At 56.2% G+C, this 17,391-nt stretch overlaps 8 protein-coding genes across 14 annotated transcripts; 2 read left to right on the top strand and 6 right to left on the bottom strand.

Annotated features, from left to right (window-relative positions):
- Window positions 1–407: 407 nt before the first annotated feature.
- H310_03513 (hypothetical protein) lies at window positions 408–1,340 on the bottom strand. Its single transcript, XM_008867407.1, has one exon. It carries the CDS (start codon window positions 1,311–1,313, stop codon window positions 501–503), a length of 813 nt encoding a protein of 270 aa, XP_008865629.1. The 5' UTR covers window positions 1,314–1,340; the 3' UTR covers window positions 408–500.
- Window positions 1,341–1,495: 155 nt separating this feature from the next.
- Window positions 1,496–3,883, bottom strand: H310_03512 (hypothetical protein). The gene is made up of 5 exons (XM_008867406.1): window positions 3,410–3,883; window positions 3,190–3,363; window positions 2,880–3,140; window positions 2,029–2,828; window positions 1,496–1,982 (listed from the first exon to the last, which is right to left on the bottom strand). The coding sequence occupies exons 1-5, from the start codon at window positions 3,741–3,743 to the stop codon at window positions 1,674–1,676; spliced, it is 1,878 nt and encodes a 625-aa protein (XP_008865628.1). The 5' UTR covers window positions 3,744–3,883; the 3' UTR covers window positions 1,496–1,673.
- A 783-nt stretch (window positions 3,884–4,666) lies between these two features.
- H310_03511 (hypothetical protein) lies at window positions 4,667–6,865 on the top strand. The gene is made up of 4 exons (XM_008867405.1): window positions 4,667–5,010; window positions 5,064–5,234; window positions 5,317–5,571; window positions 5,639–6,865. Exons 1-4 carry the CDS (start codon window positions 4,707–4,709, stop codon window positions 6,805–6,807), a joined length of 1,899 nt encoding a protein of 632 aa, XP_008865627.1. The 5' UTR covers window positions 4,667–4,706; the 3' UTR covers window positions 6,808–6,865.
- A 236-nt stretch (window positions 6,866–7,101) lies between these two features.
- On the bottom strand, window positions 7,102–9,202 carry H310_03510 (hypothetical protein). The gene is made up of 9 exons (XM_008867404.1): window positions 8,788–9,202; window positions 8,621–8,722; window positions 8,428–8,568; window positions 8,144–8,366; window positions 7,919–8,089; window positions 7,603–7,846; window positions 7,473–7,544; window positions 7,317–7,420; window positions 7,102–7,265 (listed from the first exon to the last, which is right to left on the bottom strand). The coding sequence occupies exons 1-9, from the start codon at window positions 9,135–9,137 to the stop codon at window positions 7,161–7,163; spliced, it is 1,512 nt and encodes a 503-aa protein (XP_008865626.1). The 5' UTR covers window positions 9,138–9,202; the 3' UTR covers window positions 7,102–7,160.
- A 134-nt stretch (window positions 9,203–9,336) lies between these two features.
- Window positions 9,337–14,004, top strand: H310_03508 (hypothetical protein). The gene is made up of 15 exons (XM_008867402.1): window positions 9,337–9,513; window positions 9,558–9,647; window positions 9,702–9,797; window positions 9,858–9,950; window positions 10,013–10,315; window positions 10,371–10,463; window positions 10,513–10,577; window positions 10,654–10,718; window positions 10,797–10,930; window positions 10,977–11,070; window positions 11,127–11,262; window positions 11,316–11,505; window positions 11,564–12,063; window positions 12,109–12,442; window positions 12,524–14,004. Exons 1-15 carry the CDS (start codon window positions 9,373–9,375, stop codon window positions 13,196–13,198), a joined length of 3,009 nt encoding a protein of 1,002 aa, XP_008865624.1. The 5' UTR covers window positions 9,337–9,372; the 3' UTR covers window positions 13,199–14,004.
- On the bottom strand, window positions 13,340–13,936 carry H310_03509 (hypothetical protein; the record flags this gene model as incomplete). The annotated part of the gene is made up of 1 exon (XM_008867403.1): window positions 13,340–13,936. One exon carries the CDS (start codon window positions 13,934–13,936, stop codon window positions 13,340–13,342), a length of 597 nt encoding a protein of 198 aa, XP_008865625.1.
- A 73-nt stretch (window positions 14,005–14,077) lies between the features above and the next one.
- On the bottom strand, window positions 14,078–14,643 carry H310_03507. Of its 2 annotated transcripts, XM_008867401.1 has the most exons (3): window positions 14,594–14,643; window positions 14,392–14,541; window positions 14,078–14,319 (listed from the first exon to the last, which is right to left on the bottom strand). In XM_008867401.1, exons 1-3 carry the CDS (start codon window positions 14,607–14,609, stop codon window positions 14,102–14,104), a joined length of 384 nt encoding a protein of 127 aa, XP_008865623.1. In that variant the 5' UTR covers window positions 14,610–14,643; the 3' UTR covers window positions 14,078–14,101. The 2 variants fall into 2 exon arrangements, with proteins under 2 accessions (XP_008865623.1, XP_008865622.1); XM_008867400.1 differs by having other exon boundaries at window positions 14,078–14,541.
- A 492-nt stretch (window positions 14,644–15,135) lies between these two features.
- On the bottom strand, window positions 15,136–17,174 carry H310_03506 (hypothetical protein). Of its 6 annotated transcripts, XM_008867395.1 has the most exons (8): window positions 17,014–17,174; window positions 16,855–16,956; window positions 16,699–16,815; window positions 16,555–16,654; window positions 16,362–16,491; window positions 16,070–16,313; window positions 15,926–16,009; window positions 15,136–15,846 (listed from the first exon to the last, which is right to left on the bottom strand). In XM_008867395.1, exons 1-8 carry the CDS (start codon window positions 17,149–17,151, stop codon window positions 15,526–15,528), a joined length of 1,236 nt encoding a protein of 411 aa, XP_008865617.1. In that variant the 5' UTR covers window positions 17,152–17,174; the 3' UTR covers window positions 15,136–15,525. The 6 variants fall into 6 exon arrangements, with proteins under 6 accessions (XP_008865617.1, XP_008865616.1, XP_008865618.1 ...); XM_008867394.1 differs by having other exon boundaries at window positions 16,699–16,956; XM_008867396.1 differs by having other exon boundaries at window positions 15,136–16,009.
- Between the last annotated feature and the right edge of the window lie 217 nt (window positions 17,175–17,391).

Below are 17,391 nucleotides of genomic sequence, written 5' to 3'. Positions count from 1 at the left end.
TGGATGCTGTGCGAGGAAGGCAAAAGTTGATGCGCATTGAACCAAGAGGACGACGCTGTGAATAAAGATGCTCCTCTTACTTTGAAATCTGTGCGTGAATTCGTTCGTCGCGCGATCTGCGCATCTTGTGCATTCACAGAGACACACAAGACGTCCAGTTGTGCCATCATTTCTCCCTTGAACTGTGTTACATGAGTTGAAAAACACGTTCGTTTCACACTCGACACGGACAATGCTCGTTCCATGACATGACCACACGTTTATCCTTGTCAAGGTTAGTAGGGGGTAAATGTGCTCCCGAACACGGCGAATCTGAAGCTGGGGGTCGAGCCAGAAGGGAGCCACCGCCGACGACATCAAGGCAAATCGGCTTCGTCTGCCCTACATGCCTCCACAGCACTGGAATGTCGTGCAGGTCGATACACCATGAAATGCACTTCGATTCAATTTTTTTATACATGGTCAGCTGCCACGTCGACCCCTTGTAATCCATCGAATGGTTAGCTGTGCTTTTCGTCTGTGCCGTAGAACTGGTCGTAAATGCGATCCTTCCACGCGACAACGTCTTCGAACCCAGTTGTGATGTTGCGCTTCAGCATCAAGTCCTTTCGTTTGCCGTGGATGGTGCTGTGGGGGCCAGGCGCAATGTGGTCGATCGCAACTGCCATCGCCAAGTCTGCGTACGTAAACTCGTCCCCCACGAGGTACCGCTGCGTGGACAAAATCGATTGCATCAAGGCCAGTGTCTCTCGAATGTGGTCGATGCTCGTGGCTGCCGATTCAACCGCGTACTTCCTCGTGAAGACACCGACGCCGATCGTTGCAAACCAACGCGCCAGCGTCGGCATGTGCTTTCGAAGGAAAGGCGGTGCATACTCCATCGTCAAGTCCGAGTTTGCCCGAACATCAGACATGAGCTGACCGCGAACGTACGCCAGCATGCGTTGGTACCGTGCGTCCCAGGCGTTGACACTGTTGGCGTCGTGAAAGAAATGTTGGTGGATCTCGCTTAACGTGTGCGCGTAGGTTGCGATCTCAAGCGTGCTTCGAAGCGCCACATGTTGCTTCGTCGCGGCGTTGCGGACCAACAGAATGGGAACAGTGACTTTCTTGACGTCGCGCGGGCGGCTCGTGTACCGCCACAAGCGAAGGCGCAAGCCGAGCTCGCCCACGACGGGTTCGTACGGAGTGACTGTAAATGGCACGCCGCAATGGCGTAGTGCCCATCGAGCCGTGAGCGAATACGGCGACATTTTTAAGGAGATGAGCTCGTGCTCGGGCTGAGCTGACGAGTCTTGCCGGCGGTCGGCCATCGCGCAAATCTGGAATTACTCCTCGATCGATCGAAAGGTTGTCATCAACATTCCTAAAAAATACATTCATTCCATAAGATTACGTGTGGCGTAAAGTGCCTCGCAAACGTATGACAGTGCTCCAAGTAGAGGCGAGTTGTCGCTGGCGACGCCTTTGGCAAGCGCCGCCGATGAACAGGACCGTGAGAAGCAAGTGCCAAGCATGCAAGCGACCAGGGGGGATTGGTGGAAGGGCGGTGGCGAGGTGGAAGCCTGCTCTGGGAGCTGGGACTCGTGGTGGAGCTCCCAACACGGTCCGAATACATGGAATCGAAGCGGTTCAAATCGACAGCCGCCCTGCTTGTTTGAACGGAGGAGGTATTACAGAGTAAGCAACAGTAGGAGTACGACCACGGCTGACACGAACGCATGAGCGAGAACGCTGTTCGTCGATGTAGGTGTCCTCGTCAATGGAGGTTGGGTCATTTGTTGAACGGGAGGAAGAGGAGGCGAGTCGGGGCCCCACACGTCGACGTCAGAGCCAAAGATCGCATTGGCGCGGTCTGCGTTGAGGACCTTCTTGAAGTCCAGCGTTTGGACTTTGTCGACGCACGTTGTGTCGAGGCCGTGCAACTTGCCTCGATTTCGCATGTACTGGTAAAAAATGGCATTCGCGCAGTCGACGTTGGGCTACACACGTGGCCATGGTGACGATGCCAAAGCTCCACGAGAGTACCTGGTCCACCAACGGCGTCGTGCTGAGGGTGCCATGGCCCCCAAACGGGAATTGCAACAACACTTTGTCTGTGCCTTTCATGTTGGTGAACTGGTCTTGTGCATACTTGGGTGGCGTGGCAGGGTCCATGAGGCCACTGAGCAGCATCGCGGACGCGCCCGGTGGAATCGACGCCGTTTTGTTCCAGTATGCGTCGCGGGGATACACAAAGCCGCCGCCGCTGTACACGGGGTAGCCCTGGCAGACAGCGTCGCTGTTCTGGACGTACACGCAGTACTCTTGAAACGTGTCATGGAGACCGTTGGCGTTCTTGGATCCGAAGAGCGCGTTCTTCGTGTCGTTCGCCATCGCGTCCATCGTTGGCGACGGCCGTTGCCACAATTCGCTAAACACAATCGTGTTGTACAACACGGACGAGAACCCTTCAGCTTTCAAGTACGCGGACCCGCCGCGTCTTGGCGGCAAAAACAGATTCATCCTGGCGTCGCTGTCGTCTAGGGTGGTCATCCTGCCAAACATGTCGCGGTCGTCCTGACTACATCGGCGAAGGCGGAAAATGAACGGCGCAAGGAGTGACCACGTGCTCTTGTCGCCGAGCATCGAGTACAGCGTGCTGCCGACGTACTCGGCGGGCGACGCCATGTTGGACATGTTTGCCTTGGACAAGAGAACGTCGTAGCACGGGCTCGTCCTGGATTCGAGCGCATTGTAGACATCGACAAGGGCTTGCTTCGACGACGGCTTGCCAAGTTTGGACGAACAGAACGAGTCGTTGTCGCAGTGGGCGAAATACTGGTCGACTGGTGCCAGCGTGAGTCCAGGACGTGTTCGTCGCAACACACGAGAGGTACCTGCATCGCCCACATCTCGGTCCCAGTTGGAATAGTACGGCGCATCCTTCGTCGACCCAAACTCCTCCGACTGGATGCTGTCCAGCACGTACCCCTTCACATTGGGTGGCTGCATGTGCATGAGTCGAGTCACGGTGTACGTGCCGTAGCTCACGCCATAGACAAAGATGTCGGTGCTGTCAAACAGCGACGGCGCTTGCATGACCGCCGCCAAGTCGGACGCGGCACTTGTGACGGAGAAGCCTGCTGCGCCATTGCCACCTACAACGCCACACGTCAAACGTCTGCACCGTCCTCGAATGATGCGCACCGTAAAGCGTCTTCAATTCATGGTGGCACTTGGCCAAGGCATGCCACCGAGTTAATTTGTTGGAGTTGGTTGTGCAGTCCAAGATCGTGCTGCGCCCTGTGCCGCGATGGTCGATCGTGTAGACGCTCAATGTGCCGTTGAACGCCTTGTACGCGTCGAGAAGCCCTGGTTCTACTGCAAGTGGCCTCTCACGTGGCGGACGATGACAAAGGACACGTACAACTTGGCGAGCCAAAGCCTGGTCCGCCCTGCACCATCCACAGTGCTCGGGCCTGTTTGTCGGCTGGAGGCTTCGCCGCAAGCAACCTCTTGACAAACACACTGATGGTCTTGGTCGAGTCGCAGACGCCAGGATAGCAGAGCGGCAGCGCCACGTCGGCGCATTCAGCTGGTGTCGCATTGGGATCGTCATGGGCCTGGTCTTCCGCTGTCTCAAAGGGACATGGATACCACGTAAGGTTGACCTCCGTCGCCTCCACGGATTGTCCGTGCCATGCTGGCGCGAGGGCGATAGCAGCTAGCACGCCCGCGACCGCCGTCAGCTTTGACTGCATGATGTGCGCAGGCAAGATGTGTACGCAAGACGGGGGTGCGTGCGAATGGAGTGAAGTCCAGTGGAAGCAGGTAGGTGCAGCCGTCGTAGGTGCAGCAAGGAGCACCCGGCTGAACTCGTGCTGGTGCCACCCGGTGATCGGCCAAGCTTTTGGTCAACATCAACCGTGTTGGGCATTCAGGGATTGTTTAACGCATGCGTTTTATGCTGCATTTGGTTTTCAATCGCGCTAAACGTACCACCAGAACCTCGGCGCTATAGTAGTATGCCATTGCTCGGCGGTGCTTGGGCCTCGGTGCGACGATGCAGTTGGTAGGCGGCTTCATTTTGGGTGTGCGTCGTTGTTATCGAGGCCATGCACCGCACACGGCTACGAACAGCTCTTCCCGACACCACTGTTTGAGCATACAGGCCATACCTTTGCTTGAGGTGTTTCGTGCATGCATGGAGCCACTTTGAACGTGCCGAGCGCGACTCGACCGTTGGTTTGGCTCTAGGTACGCTGGATATACTGTACGGACGAGGGAATCACATGAACAGTTGGCCGATGCGATGCCGGGGGCATGACGCCCGCACACAAGGAGATCGAGGACGAGCCTGCAAACCTTCTGCCTCGAAATGGTGTTGCCAGCAAAATACGACCAGCTGTAACGTTGTGCGAAATCCGTCGCGACTGGCTCCAACATGTCGTGCTGCTTGAACTCAGGCGCACTAGGACACCGACAGGCTTTGTACGCGCTCGGTATTGCCGTCTCTCCGCCGCCCAACCTCCTGACACAAAAACTTCGCGGTGTGGTAACCAACGGGGTTGTTGGATCTTGCCCAACATGGCGGGAAGGAAAAACGCGGTTTCGCTTGTTTAACGCGTACGTCAAACTTATCGTATGTGAGTAATTCAAAGTTGTCGTCTGTCCGAAATGAATTCCAGTGGCAAACCATCCCTACTCTTCCATACGACGGCACGATGCGCGTTCTCGCCCCACTCATGGCGATCGTCGCGGCGCTCGTTGGCCCATCCAGCGCCAAGGCGGTGTGGTACCGATGCCCCATCATGACTGTGAGCAAGGGGGCAGCCCTAACCGAGGATAACCCGCTCGTCGACTGCGCCGACATTGAAGTGCCGCTCTGCCACCCTGGCGTGTGCACGAGCACTCAGACAATCACGGTGTTTGTGAAACGCATTCCGCCACAAAAGGCCCCTGCGGCCGGATCCAAGCCGCAAGTGCTGTGGATGCTTCAAGGGGGCCCTGGCGAGTCGTCCGTAAACAGTACGTTTTTGCTTCCATCGCATCATGCGGTGCTGACCGTGAGGTTGGCGCAGTGGAGGGTCTCATGGTGGAAGCGTTCGTGAACTCTGGCAAGTCCGTCGCCGTGTACACAATGGACCATCGCGGTACGGGCCGCAGCGCTCCTCTCTCGTGCGCGGAAAACAACATACCTTACTCGCCAAATGTGACGCTCAAGTGCCTTGGCAGCATTAAGCAGAAATTCGGTATGGCTTGGTTGCCGTGGGACTCTATCGCGACCCGTCGTTGCTTTCCACCCCACAGACAAGGGCTAACTCTTCGTCGCAGGATCGGTCGCGCCCGCCGCGTTCTCGGTGACGAGTGCTGCGTCCGACTTGGCGTACATCATTGCGAACGAACAAGCGACCAGCGAAGTGTACGTGTACGGACTCAGCTACGGCACGTACTTGGTCGAGCGCGTCATGCACTTGGCTCCAGCCGGGGTCAAGGGCTACATCCTTGACAGCATCCAGAGCGAGCAGTTTTACACGACCAAAGACGCGCCGTTCTACTCGAACTGGGACCGAGACGTGGCTGGCACAGGTGTGTGCGCTTGCCGTGCTGTTGGGGATTTTTCTGTCGGTGGCTCACGTGTGCATCGCTGTCGTAGTGGACACATTCCTGTCGTATTGCGACAACGACAAGTTCTGCGCATCCAAGATCGGGCCCAAGTCCAAGCTGTACATCCAGGGCCTGTACGCACGTCTGGACAAGACGTCCGTGGCCAACAAGTGCGCCGATGTGATCCGCACACTCGTCCCTGACTACGCCAAGAACCCGTCGTGGCTCGTCAACAACTTTTTGTACACGATGCTCAAGGACTACAACAAACGCACATTGATCCCGCCGTTCCTGTACCGGTTGAACCGGTGCAACGCGGCGGATCAAGCGGTTGTTGCCAACATGGTCAGCATCCTGACCAACTCGACGGAAAACCTCCTCATGACGTCGCTGGACGGGTTCCCGACGGCCAAGTCGCTCAACTTATCGTCGGCGAATCTGTCCAAGGTGTCGTACTTGACGGGCGAAGGCCGGTCGAATGTCGTGTACAAATCGATCGTGCTGAGCGAAATCTGGGAGCTCCCGTCGCCGTCCGTTGCCCAGATGACCAAGTGGTTTGAACGAGCGCTCATGGGCGCGATGAACCCCCTCGAGCAACGAGAAAACATCCTGGACAACTGCATCTACCTTGGCGGCAAGGACACGTTGTGCAACGACTTTTCCGTTGCGTACGACTCGGGCTTTACGTATGCCCGCGATTCCAACTGGAACAAAACCGCCGCGATCCCGACGGGCGCGTCTGTCCTCATGTTCACGGGGTCGCTGGACCCGGCGACGCCGCCCAGGTACGCCAAGGACGAATACGCCACCATGGACGGCGCGAACAAGAAATTGTACGAGTTCCCGTACGCGCCGCATGTGATTGTGGGCCAGAGCCCCACCGAGTCGGGTGTGGATTGCGGCGGAGTGATCCTGGCGTCGTTTCTCGAAGCCAAGGGCGACTTGTCCCTGCTCAAAGACTCTTGTGTGCCGAACGTGCTCAAGATGAACTTCACGACCGTCTTGGACTCCAAGTATGCCGTCTCTCTCTTTGGCACGGACGCTGACGTGTACGGCCCTGGGGCCGCCGGGCCAAACCCGGCCTTGGAAGCACCGTCAACCACTCCTTTCAACGATACGGACAAGCCATCATCCACTAACCCTCAGTCCGCGACATCACGCATGATGTCGTCGACCGCAAGCCTTGCCGCGTTTGCCGTCCTCGCGGCTGTCGTCTAGTTCGTCCTAATGCGTTCGAAATGCATGCTACCATCTCGACGCTGAATCACCTCCAGTTTGGCCTCTTCCATCGCTTCCACGGCCATCGACGGCAGGATGCCCCGATGACGGAGCCATTGACTTTGTCGTCGTTGTATCTGGATCCTTCTGCTGAGCAGGAGTTAACAACATCGACGAGCAGACCGGTAACGAAGCGTCTATGGACCGAGATTTCCAGCGGATGCGGGTGGAGTCAACGCACATTTCCAAGTGCATGGCAGTGCACACCCTGACGTCGACAGGACCAACGGGCGATGGATGAGCAGTGGAATATATATTCAGATATCCAAGCGAAAGAGATCGCATGCGCACACTCACATTGCTACGAAAGCGGCCATGGCGTCTGGGTGCGCCGTGCGCCACGCGCTAATCAGGTCGTTGTGCAGGTCCGGGTGCGTTCGGCTCAGCGCTGCCGGATCCTGTCCGCCATGCAAACTTCAGCAGAGTCCATGGCACGAAAGCTGACCCACCTCTGCAAAGAAGACAAAGACCGTCGCGACCGCACTGTTGACGACGCTGAGTGGAATCAACGTGACCCCGGCCCCAAACACAAATCCAACCAAGGGGACGATGACTACAAGCGAGTCCATAACGCACGTGCGAACGATATCGTGTTGTAGGCGTACTGTTGGCGCCCGAGAACGTGGACGTCATGCCGACGAGGGAGTATGCCAAAGCAAGAAGGGCGCAGATCACACCTGCGACGTGGTTGTGAGGTCCTTTCGGAATGAACACGAGGTAAGTCGCGTAGTGTACCGCTGACAAGCGAAAGTGCGCCCATCGCGGTATCGACCAAGTCGTCGTTGACGATGGCGGACAGCCCTCGTTGTTGAAAGAGGCCAAACACGGCCTTGCCCGCATGGGCAAATGGAAACCCGTACATGCCGACGTACACAAATGCCCACCGGTTGATATACATGAGCACGCCTCGCAGGATGAGGAGAATGCATTCCGCGATACACGCCGCGCCATTGCCTTTCTTCTTGGCTTCTTTGGCCAGCTACGTCGCTTCACAGTCAAGATCACAAGAAGGATTTGTGGCCAAAAACATGGCGAGGAAATGGTCCCGTACTGCTTCAAGGGTTTGCAAGATAGCAACCAAGAACGCTCCCAAACAAATCGATCCAAACGACGTGGTGCTCGCCCGACGGAACGACCCGGACATCGCCGACTGCGAGTCACCGGCCGCCAACCACGTGGCCACCATGCCGGCGACTGTCGTGTGGAGGACGTACTTGGCCACCTAGACATAGGAGAAGTCGTAAAATGGGATTCCTACTCAATCGAGATGTTGTACGTTGACGCCCCAGTAGAGCGACAGCAGCATGAAACAGTACGCCACGACGACTTGACCAGGTACGAACGGTTGACAAATCTTTTGAGAATCACTATTGCGCGATATGTCGCACGCTCCTGACTCGCATTCGCTGTTGGCGGAACACGACGTGCCAGCAGAACTGGCCCCGGGATTTGGACTTTCGGTGGTGACGTTGCCGAGCACCCCAATGAATGCAACTGCCCTACGCACAGTGGATGCCCATGATGCGACAGAATGGATGGCGGACGTGTAAGGATCGTTACCATAGGAAGACCCACACGACTTTAATCGCCATGACGAGAATCGCCACGGGGAAAATGGACCAGTTTTTCGTGACAGCGGCGGCGGCCACGTGCAAGTTGGCGCCAGCAAATGGAATACGACTCTTGACTGCGTGAACGTAGCTGGGCCAAGATGGATGATGAGTTGGGTACGTGTTTGAGAGCCGAGTCTCACCAGAGGCCACACATCCCAAAAAAGATGAAGACAATCGCCAGGACGGCGGCGCCACCGGCGAATCCTGCGGCCGCAAACACAAAGCACATGACGACGTTTCCCCTGACAAAATATGTGTGACGTTAAACTTCAGAAACTGGCAGTCCCCATTGTAGCAACGGCATTACCATAAGCTGTACGCGATGATTTGTTTGGCAAACTTGAGCACCGCTTGCAAGAGTAGGTATGCAACGATGGCTGAGACGACGGCAAGCACGACGGCCACAACTGCGATTGTTCCAATGTCCTGCGGCGTGAAAGAAGGACTGGAGCCCGTAGAGCCTGCCTGACTGGATGAAGCCGCCGCGTTTAACATTGGTACTCCCAAAGACACCATGACCGCCACGATGGCCGCAACGTGGAGGAGAAAGAGAATGGCGAACGGCGCGTCCTTCCACGTCGACGTCGACGCAGGCTGTGTTGGCTTCATCACTTGAATAACCGGCTGGATGGGCACTTCTTCCGTCGCCACCTTCATCTCGCCCAGACTCTTGGTTAATGGCGCCCCCTCGATCCTTCCATCCTCATCAACATGGGGATTCCTACCATTCTATTAATAGGACAAGCTCGACATGGAGTATTTAAAGCATTTTGATTGGTCAAAAATGGTCTTCCCAAATTGATTGGCCAAAATTTCAATTGCCTCCAGCGATTGGCGCATCCTGTTCGTGTACATTGCAAGCGGCAAGGAGAAACGAGTTGAGCACGCATCCATGGGGTTCCACTTCCTCGGACCGCGGCACTATGGTCACTGGAAGCGCCAGGAGATTCTCGGTGCGTCGGGTGTCCCGCTTGGATGCATGCGATCCGTGGAAGGAGCTCTCGCCCGCGACTTGGAGCAGCTTCTGCCCACGGTATGCATTGCACATTCGACATGGCTTCCACAATGAAATCGTAGCTCATGGGCGCACGAGATTACCGCGGCGCAGCAGCGATTCTCAACGTGATTTACGCGCACTTTATGACCGATCCAGCATCATGTGTCACGGTAAGCGAGCAAGTGTCCGTTCGTGCAGGGAAAGTTGACAGAACTTTGACCCAGACGAGTTTGGAAATCCTGCGCCGTCTACCTGATACGACACCAACCCTCGTCGAGTTCTATGAAAGTCTTATTGACTGGCAGTCTGCGCATATCAGTGTACGTCTGTCATGTGCTTCTCTCGAGCATACTGTTCATGGCGTGGTTTTTCATCCATAGAACGACGTGATCGTCCGCGAGCGGTTCCTCCTGTACGTGCTGCAAGGGGACTTGCACGAAGCGTACGCGTATTACAAGGAGCACATGCAATTGGTAACACCTCTTCTCCCCTTCGCTCTACTCGTCACTAAGCAAAAGACATGCGAACCCTGCAGGAAGTGCTACAACAGGATGTGCATGTCGTCGCGAGCTTCGGCATGGTGTGCTACTGGCTCCTCTTCCGCGAAGATCAAGAGCTTCGAGACGAGTACATAACGTCGTCTGGGTGCGCTACCAACTTCAGCACCGACGACGGCGATGTCAGCAGCTCCGCCGCGGCACAGTTTACCCAGGACGCATCATATCCCATCCAGCACGGCGTCGGCACTGCCACATTGTATCAAGAAGCGCTCGTGAGCTTTCGTCGAGCGATGACGCTCAGCCCCGAGAGCAACGTCTTTGTCGAATACTATGTTCAAGTACGATCGCGGCTCAGTTGTTGCAGAGTTTGACGTAACAACTGTCGGTGCTTAGATGCTCGTGATGAAGAACGATATCGAGCTGGCTGCCGACTACTTGGAATACTTCTACCATCTCTACCCGACAGAGCCCCACGCGTGCCGCATGGTACACAACGATGCCTAGTATAGCTCAACTTCTCACGGACGTGCTCTAGTTGTTCGACTTTTACACCCAATTCTTCCCCCATTCCACCGCATGCCGCGTCGAGATTTGCATAAGGTGCTTTGTGGCCACGATTCTGGCATGCTCGTATGGATTCGTAGTAGGACGGTTGATGGATGACCTTGGCTTGTAGATGGAATACCCTCGATCCCTCGACATTAGTGCCATTGAAAGCCCTCGTGCAGAGCCACGAGAACGGTAGGAACCAAGCTGCTGTTTTCCATGCTTGATCGCTGGAGATGCATGCCTGACAGTGTGTCGACGATGCTGCTGTAGACGTCGTGGCGATGGAAGTCCTAGCTGAGTGTCTGTGCCATTCGCTCGACCATTGCGGGAGCGCTGTGTATATGCAGCTGCACCCCGACACGGCGCTGTGGTTGTGGCAGCAGCTTGCCGACCTTCTTGGACCTGTGCGTCGACGCTTCTTGGCTTTTTTCACATCTGGCGGCTGTGTAGGTGTCGCTACCCGGTGTATCGAGAGAAGTAGCAGCATGTTTCGAACCGAGACAGTGGTGGCAGCGAGTATATTTTTCCTTTGCGGGTCCCACAGGTCCACATGCTCGCATGCGTCGAGTATTGTGCTCATGACGGATTCGTCAATTGTAGACGAGTTGACGCAAGTACAAGTACTGCAATGTGTGGTCGTTGCCCGTGTGTGGGGTCTCGAAGCGCTGTCGTCCACGATCCGCCTTCACGAGCTCGTGGATTCGCCGGAAGGCGTTGTGCGCGCCATCGCGAAACGGTGCCGTCAGCCACATAAGTCGTTCGACTGCTGACGCTGCCATGGACTTGTAGCTTTCACTTGGATGTGCTTGCACCCCGATCGACTCCACCAAAAATACCCACCACCGATCCCATCCTTCGCGTGTGGACTACGCAACTGAGTTGGCGGCCATCACTTGGGCAATTGCGCACCCCACACGTCCTTAAACGGCCGCAAGTTCTCACTTCGTTTGACGTGGAAGATGCTGTTCAAGTACATGAGGTACTACTTGACTGGTTTCGTTTGCTCTGTCATGGAGGATGCACGTACTTGGACATAGGTTGCGTTGGACGCCGCCCCGCCATGTTGCCGCATTCAACGGCCACCGAATTGTGAGCCAAGTGTGATTCACTCACGCCATTCGACGAGGCAGCATCCGTATTTATGGCTCATGAGCCAGCGAAGTGGCCGCACCAACCCGTGGCATATCCAAGTGGCGTCGACGTCCATTCACGCCGTCGACCCGCCGAGGGAAGCTGGCGTTATGGTCGATATCGCCGACACGCCCGACTTCACGGCCAAGGACTGCTTTGCTGCCGCAATGGAAGACGAGCTCCTCCTGTCCACCAAACACGAAAGTTCCATCAAGCCACCACATTTATGGACGTCGTACTTGTACAAGAACCTTCCCACGCCGCCGACCCTCCAACAGGGTTCGACCATTATCCGCGCTCTGCGCCACAAGCACCCGTTCCAGCCGCAGCATCGCATCCCGGCACGCTTTCTCCACTGGATCCAGCATTACATGTTGCGACATGGAGTTCGCGCCACGCCGGACAAGTCAGTGTGTTGATCTGCATGAACTGGGCTCATGGTTCATGACAGGTGCCGGTTGTACTTAGAGGCGCAGTGGCGCCGTCAGCGCGGTCGATGCCGCGGCCTTCCGTCCTCGGATGCGGTGGCGCTGGCAATCGAGTATTTCAAAACCAACCCAGCGATCCTCCCACGCCGCATCCGCGAACGTTTCCGGGAGTTTGTTCTCAGTCATGGAAAGCACATTTCGCTCGTCGACCTTTGCCGCGAGTTTTACACGCAGTTGGAGGCTCGAAAGCCGTCGAACCTCCCGTTCTTTAGCGTGTTGTTTGCTACGACCAAGCAGTGGATGATGACCGGATTCAATCGCGGCATCTGCGCCGTCACTGCATGCTATCCCCCTGGCGTACGTCCTGCATTGCGAGCGCGGGAATGCCCTTTTACAGCGATCCTGGCCCAAGCTGCAACAAGGCTTACCTACTTGTAGGAACTCAACTGCGATGACGACGACGATGTATGGAATCGAGCCCTCAACGAAGAGCCCCCCGTGGCCGAGTCCTCCTTCCTTCTCCCCGCCAACCAGCGGTACCTGTCGTCGATTGAAGAATGGCTGCGCACCGAGTCGCCCGTCACAAACGCGACGCTGGTTTACTACATGCACATGCACTTTGACGCGACGAGTCCCGACTTTCCGTCGCCGCCGTCCGTCCTCTCTGCCATGATCGACTACGTGCGCGTGCAGCTCCATGCCGAGCTCGCCGACGTGCCGACGCTGGAAGACAGCATCTACTACTCGCTGCCGAAAACCATCATGCACAAGCCCAAGTACCGCAAGTACCTCGAGTCATGTGTCGTGCGTCATCCGAACATGCCGTTTGAAGATATCGTGCGCATCATGCTGGACAAGGCCCAGTTGCCGCCGTCGAAAGACAACGTCCCGTCGATGCGCGAACTCTACAGGTGGTGGAAAGCTACCGTGAATGACCTTGTCTGCGCCGGTCTCGGCCACGGCACTCGAGTTCCCGATTGCACGTTGGAAGAAGCGGACGTCGCCAGGGTTCCACCCGTCTTGAAGGACTGGTTGGGCGACATTGAGACGGCCAAAAAAAAGTTGCCAAAGATGCTCAACCTACCCGACGACATGGAGATCTTTGCGATCTAGTCACCGCCAACATGCATCGACCAGCCCAATTCAAGACACTTGTCTCGTGTAAGTCTTCGTGGTTTGCTTCCACCACAGCAGTGGCCATGCCACCGGTGGCAGCGTCGATGTGTCCTCGGCTTTGACGATGACGCTACAAGACTACGTGGAGTGGGGGTTGACCAGCGCTGCGATCTTGGTCGTGTTGTGCCGCACGGTGTGCAAGAGTTGCTGGGTGTCCTTGTGGTTGGGTCGATCGTGGATGGACCGATGGAGGCGGGTGGTGGTGGGCTTCTTGGTGTGTTTTTCGATGCTGCGCTTACACGGCGACGTCATCTGCATGCCGCTCGAGATGGACTCGGTGGAGGACTCGAGAGTGACTGTGGCCGTGTTGGGGGTGGGTAGCTGCGGCGCACGGAGCTGCGGGCAGGTGGTGACATGGGCCAGCGAGTCCTGGACAACGTGACGCAAGTGTACGTTCTTTGCCCCGTTCGGGTAAAACATTGGCGCCGACATCGTGTGGGACGCTAATGGAGCGATTCCCGTGTGTTTCAAGTCGGGAATGTGAATCGGCTCAACGAGAAGCTGCGAGTGGGCTTGGTCCTTTGCGCCGGCCATGTCGTCGACGTGGCTAATGTACTGGCGCGATTGCACAGTCATGACGTCCAGGTACGGCGTGTGATGGCGCTTCGGACGATGGTGCGACGTGTGGCTATCATGCCGACCGAGGGACTCGAGAAGGAGATGCGTGCTGCTCATGTCCGGGCGCCGTGAAACGGTTCAAGGAATGCGCGGTTTCATGAGCACCACGACGCGGAAGGTCAGCCACGTGCGCGCATGGAGCATGCGTCAAGAAGTGCGCGCCGCTCGATGGATTGCGTAGGAGTTATGAAAAAAGCATGACCATCAAGACGAGTAGAGACGTTAGTTAAGGATTGTGCCGCAGTGGACGCAGCGACGCTCCGTGAGCAAGAGGCAGCATAAGATGCCGATAGGGAAAAAAAGGATGCCCAAGAGCACCCCAGGGCACGTGAACTCGTTGGTTTGGACCGCATGGGCGCAATGGCCTGTCGCAGTCAGCACTTGGCCAGGCACAACGATGAATTCGCCGCTCGCAAGAACTTGAGGCTGCGCTTGCACAACTACGTACTGAGGTTGTTGCACAACTGGAACAGCATGGACAACTTGAGGTTGTTGGTGTAGTTGCTGCCCACCGTTCGCATATTGGGGCGCGGCTTGAGCGGGGTATGCTTGTTGCGTTGGCGGTGGCGCATACGAAGTGTTTGCGTTGGCCGCGTTCAGCGATGACCCGCACCGGGAGCAGAACGCAGCGTCTTTTGCGTTTCCGTCAAAGCGGCAGTTGTCTACGGACGCGAACGTGAGACTACATGATGGCTCAAGGAAGCGGCGACTCACGGCACAGCACCGACATGAGGGAAACAACAGTAAATGAAAGTGCGTCGGGCACCCAAGATATTCGCGAAAAAAGGGCGATTTTTCTCCCATTTCTCCAAGAAATGAATTCATTCGTCCAAACCGCCAAAATTCGTCAACGGTTCGAGTCGTTGGAAATTCGAAATGTCGACCACATTTCAATATTATCTTGGTCCTTGTATCGTACGAGTGGAGAGTCGTATTTTATGAGGATCATCACAGAGTGATGACCCCAACACTCTCAAAAAGAATTACTACAACATCAACAGTCGACATATTTTTGTGCTGGCCATGCCTTGGCGAGGTGTGAGCTTCAATCGTGCGCTGGCAGGGAGTACGTTTGATCCTGTCAGGAAAAGTGATTAGTGCTTCCAGATGTGGGTTGTTCGTCAACGTATATTCTCACGAAAACTACGTCAGATTTAGATGCGTGCACTTGTATCGTTCATGACACTTTGGTGGGTACATTCTCAAAAGCACCAACATTCTCGATGACGAACACTGGCCATTGCCCAGCAACGAAACGACGTTGCGGTGGGTGTTGTGATCTCGGGCAGCCCACTTCGCGTACCGTCCATGCGCTTCCCTCGAGGGCTAGAGTCAATCCGTACGCCCCCTGGTACCCACACAGCCTGGGAGGTTTCTGGACCCAACCAGACCATTTGAAAACCCGATGAAGCAAGGCCACCACGATCAACACAGTGCCTGTTGGACCACACCGATGGGCGAAAGCTGTGCCGCCAGGCGCACTCCAGCTGGTGCACTTGGCAGTTGGGTGAAGGTAGCATTAGGTGGTGGTGAAGAGCTACCATACGCCACCGACGACGGAGTTGTCTAACACAGTGGACCATGCGACCGCCTTCATTGGCACTAGGACGATGCGATGCAACGCGGAAAGGTCATGTTTCAAATCTTTAGTACGTCCACGACATGTTGATGCCTTGGTCCTTGAGGTATCTTGCCACGACGACGTACCCAACGACAATGAACAGACCGCACAGGGCAAACACGATCCAGAAAATGTACTCTGTGTCTTGAATGTGTGAGTTCAAATTCATGCCAAACGCGCCCACGATAAACGTTGGCATTGCGATCAGTGTGCCCAACACCGTCAGGCTCAAATCAACGCTCAGCAAAAAGTTTCGCTTCGAGTCGAGCTTGAGCATCACGATGCTCTCTGTGTTGACGATGTTGTGGGCCATGAGGGCGACGCGAGTCTGGGAGCCGTAAATTTCCTGTCATTTACACGCGCACGGGGTGAGCCAGCCGGTCGCGGTGTCCCCACGCACATCTTGATTCGCCCGAAAATTGTACCTGCAAGTACAGCTCCAGAATCGACTCGACGTCTTCCGTGTCGAAGCTATACAAATCTTGGGCGAGTTTCGGGTCCTCGCAAAGCTAAACATGGCCCAGGAATGCGCTTCAGGCAACCGATAGATGAAACCATGGCCAACTTACTTTGGTCAGGTACATCATGTGCAAGTCCGCTTCGTTCTCGAGCAAGTTCATGAGTAGTCGTCGCATGCCGCCCAGCTGCGACTCGAGCACGCTCATCGTGTTCTTGATTGATCGGAGGCTCTCGAGTTCGCCGATCGATTCGTCCTTGGTCATCTTTTCCAGCGCCGCGCGGCCTTCCGGGATCACTTGTTTGCATTGCGTCGAAAACGTAAAACAAACAGTCGCCAAGATTGCTTCGAGCGCCCTACAGCCGTGCCATGACGACGCCACGGGGCAATTCACCAAAACGTACGCAAACTCGAACGCCGTCGCGTCGGCAATGTGAAGCTTAAAGTTGGCCTTCAAGTGCGCGATCAAGCTGTCCGCGCCATCGGGCAAAAAGACGAGGCAGCAGTCCCTCATGATGACTGCTCGAACCGGATCTACCGTCATCAATCAACGATCAATTTCGTGCACGTTTGGTTCGCCACGGCATTGCAACGTGCCGCAGTTGACGAGAATGGCTTGCTGGCGCACTGTGATGGACGGCTCGTTGGACGTGGAGAACATTTTATCGAGCTTGCGGATATCGCGCATGTGCACAGTCTACGAGGCCGTCCAGCGTAGCCGTGGTGGGAGGTCGGCCGTACCGGGATGTCCATGGCTGTGTCGACCTGTTGGCGGATTCGGGAATGCGGCTTACTTCGCCGTTGCGGTGACGACGCCATCATGTTCACGGCTGACCGCGCGCCGTCGGGTTTGTTGGCCTGAGCATGTAAGTTCCTTGACGACGTGAAGAAACGTACCGAAAACGCCACACTCGTGGCAGCAATTCGAATCGTTGTTAGCACGTCGTTGCGGGTCACTTCCTCGTAAGTAGACCCCCCCCGCGTGTCAAAGCGCAATGTCTGGATGAAGACGACGCGTGGTCAGAAGGTGCGAGAGGCTCTTGCAGGTGACCGTACCATGCATTTCCCGAGCGTGCTTGTCGTGGGTGACAGCACCACGTCGGTGTGCAAAATAGTTTGGGCAGACGAGTCCTCGGGGGACGCCTGGACCGGCCCTTTGCTGGGAAGGAGCGACTTGCCGTGCCGAGGCCCCATGGCGCGACTGCCCCAGTACGAATCGAAACAGGTTTGGTGGTCAAGGCTAGCTATTTATATCTCTCGGCACAACGCAAGGGCGACGTGCCGAGCCTTGTTTCCATCTTGTAGCGCGCTTGGTGTGCGCGATCCATCGCCTGCCATTCCACGACCGTGTTGGAGTAAATGTGAATATCCTGACTGGGAGTGCACACTATTCCATCGCGCGACCACGGACGCGTCTCTCGCGGTGGCGTGCTC

Source organism: Aphanomyces invadans (genome assembly GCF_000520115.1).
Source record: "Aphanomyces invadans strain NJM9701 unplaced genomic scaffold supercont1.5, whole genome shotgun sequence".
Classification (NCBI taxonomy): domain Eukaryota; phylum Oomycota; class Saprolegniomycetes; order Saprolegniales; family Verrucalvaceae; genus Aphanomyces; species Aphanomyces invadans.
The sequence above is the reverse complement of the archived record's forward strand: the minus strand, read 5'-3'. Positions and strand labels throughout refer to the sequence as shown.

What these genes read in the sequence shown, in the direction of transcription:
- H310_03513 (XM_008867407.1), bottom strand. Translation starts at nt 1,313, where the DNA reads ATGGCCGACCGCCGGCAAGACTCGTCAGCTCAGCCCGAGCACGAGCTC.
- H310_03512 (XM_008867406.1), bottom strand. Translation starts at nt 3,743, where the DNA reads ATGCAGTCAAAGCTGACGGCGGTCGCGGGCGTGCTAGCTGCTATCGCC. An exon ending in AGGCTTTGGCTCGCCAAGTT is followed by an intron (nt 3,364 to 3,409) that starts GTACGTGTCCTT and finishes GGCCACTTGCAG; the next exon opens with TAGAACCAGGGCTTCTCGAC. An exon ending in TGAATTGAAGACGCTTTACG is followed by an intron (nt 3,141 to 3,189) that starts GTGCGCATCATT and finishes GTGGCGTTGTAG; the next exon opens with GTGGCAATGGCGCAGCAGGC.
- H310_03511 (XM_008867405.1), top strand. Translation starts at nt 4,707, where the DNA reads ATGCGCGTTCTCGCCCCACTCATGGCGATCGTCGCGGCGCTCGTTGGC. An exon ending in CAGCATTAAGCAGAAATTCG is followed by an intron (nt 5,235 to 5,316) that starts GTATGGCTTGGT and finishes TCTTCGTCGCAG; the next exon opens with GATCGGTCGCGCCCGCCGCG. An exon ending in CCGAGACGTGGCTGGCACAG is followed by an intron (nt 5,572 to 5,638) that starts GTGTGTGCGCTT and finishes TCGCTGTCGTAG; the next exon opens with TGGACACATTCCTGTCGTAT.
- H310_03510 (XM_008867404.1), bottom strand. Translation starts at nt 9,137, where the DNA reads ATGAAGGTGGCGACGGAAGAAGTGCCCATCCAGCCGGTTATTCAAGTG. An exon ending in GTCGTGTGGGTCTTCCTATG is followed by an intron (nt 8,367 to 8,427) that starts GTAACGATCCTT and finishes CACTGTGCGTAG; the next exon opens with GGCAGTTGCATTCATTGGGG. An exon ending in TCTTGCAAACCCTTGAAGCA is followed by an intron (nt 7,847 to 7,918) that starts GTACGGGACCAT and finishes GAAGCGACGTAG; the next exon opens with CTGGCCAAAGAAGCCAAGAA.
- H310_03508 (XM_008867402.1), top strand. Translation starts at nt 9,373, where the DNA reads ATGGGGTTCCACTTCCTCGGACCGCGGCACTATGGTCACTGGAAGCGC. An exon ending in CGTGCAGAGCCACGAGAACG is followed by an intron (nt 10,719 to 10,796) that starts GTAGGAACCAAG and finishes ATGCTGCTGTAG; the next exon opens with ACGTCGTGGCGATGGAAGTC. An exon ending in GTTCGCGCCACGCCGGACAA is followed by an intron (nt 12,064 to 12,108) that starts GTCAGTGTGTTG and finishes GGTTCATGACAG; the next exon opens with GTGCCGGTTGTACTTAGAGG.
- H310_03506 (XM_008867394.1), bottom strand. Translation starts at nt 17,151, where the DNA reads ATGGGGCCTCGGCACGGCAAGTCGCTCCTTCCCAGCAAAGGGCCGGTC. An exon ending in ACACAGCCATGGACATCCCG is followed by an intron (nt 16,655 to 16,698) that starts GTACGGCCGACC and finishes ACGGCCTCGTAG; the next exon opens with ACTGTGCACATGCGCGATAT. An exon ending in GCGACGGCGTTCGAGTTTGC is followed by an intron (nt 16,314 to 16,361) that starts GTACGTTTTGGT and finishes GCACGGCTGTAG; the next exon opens with GGCGCTCGAAGCAATCTTGG.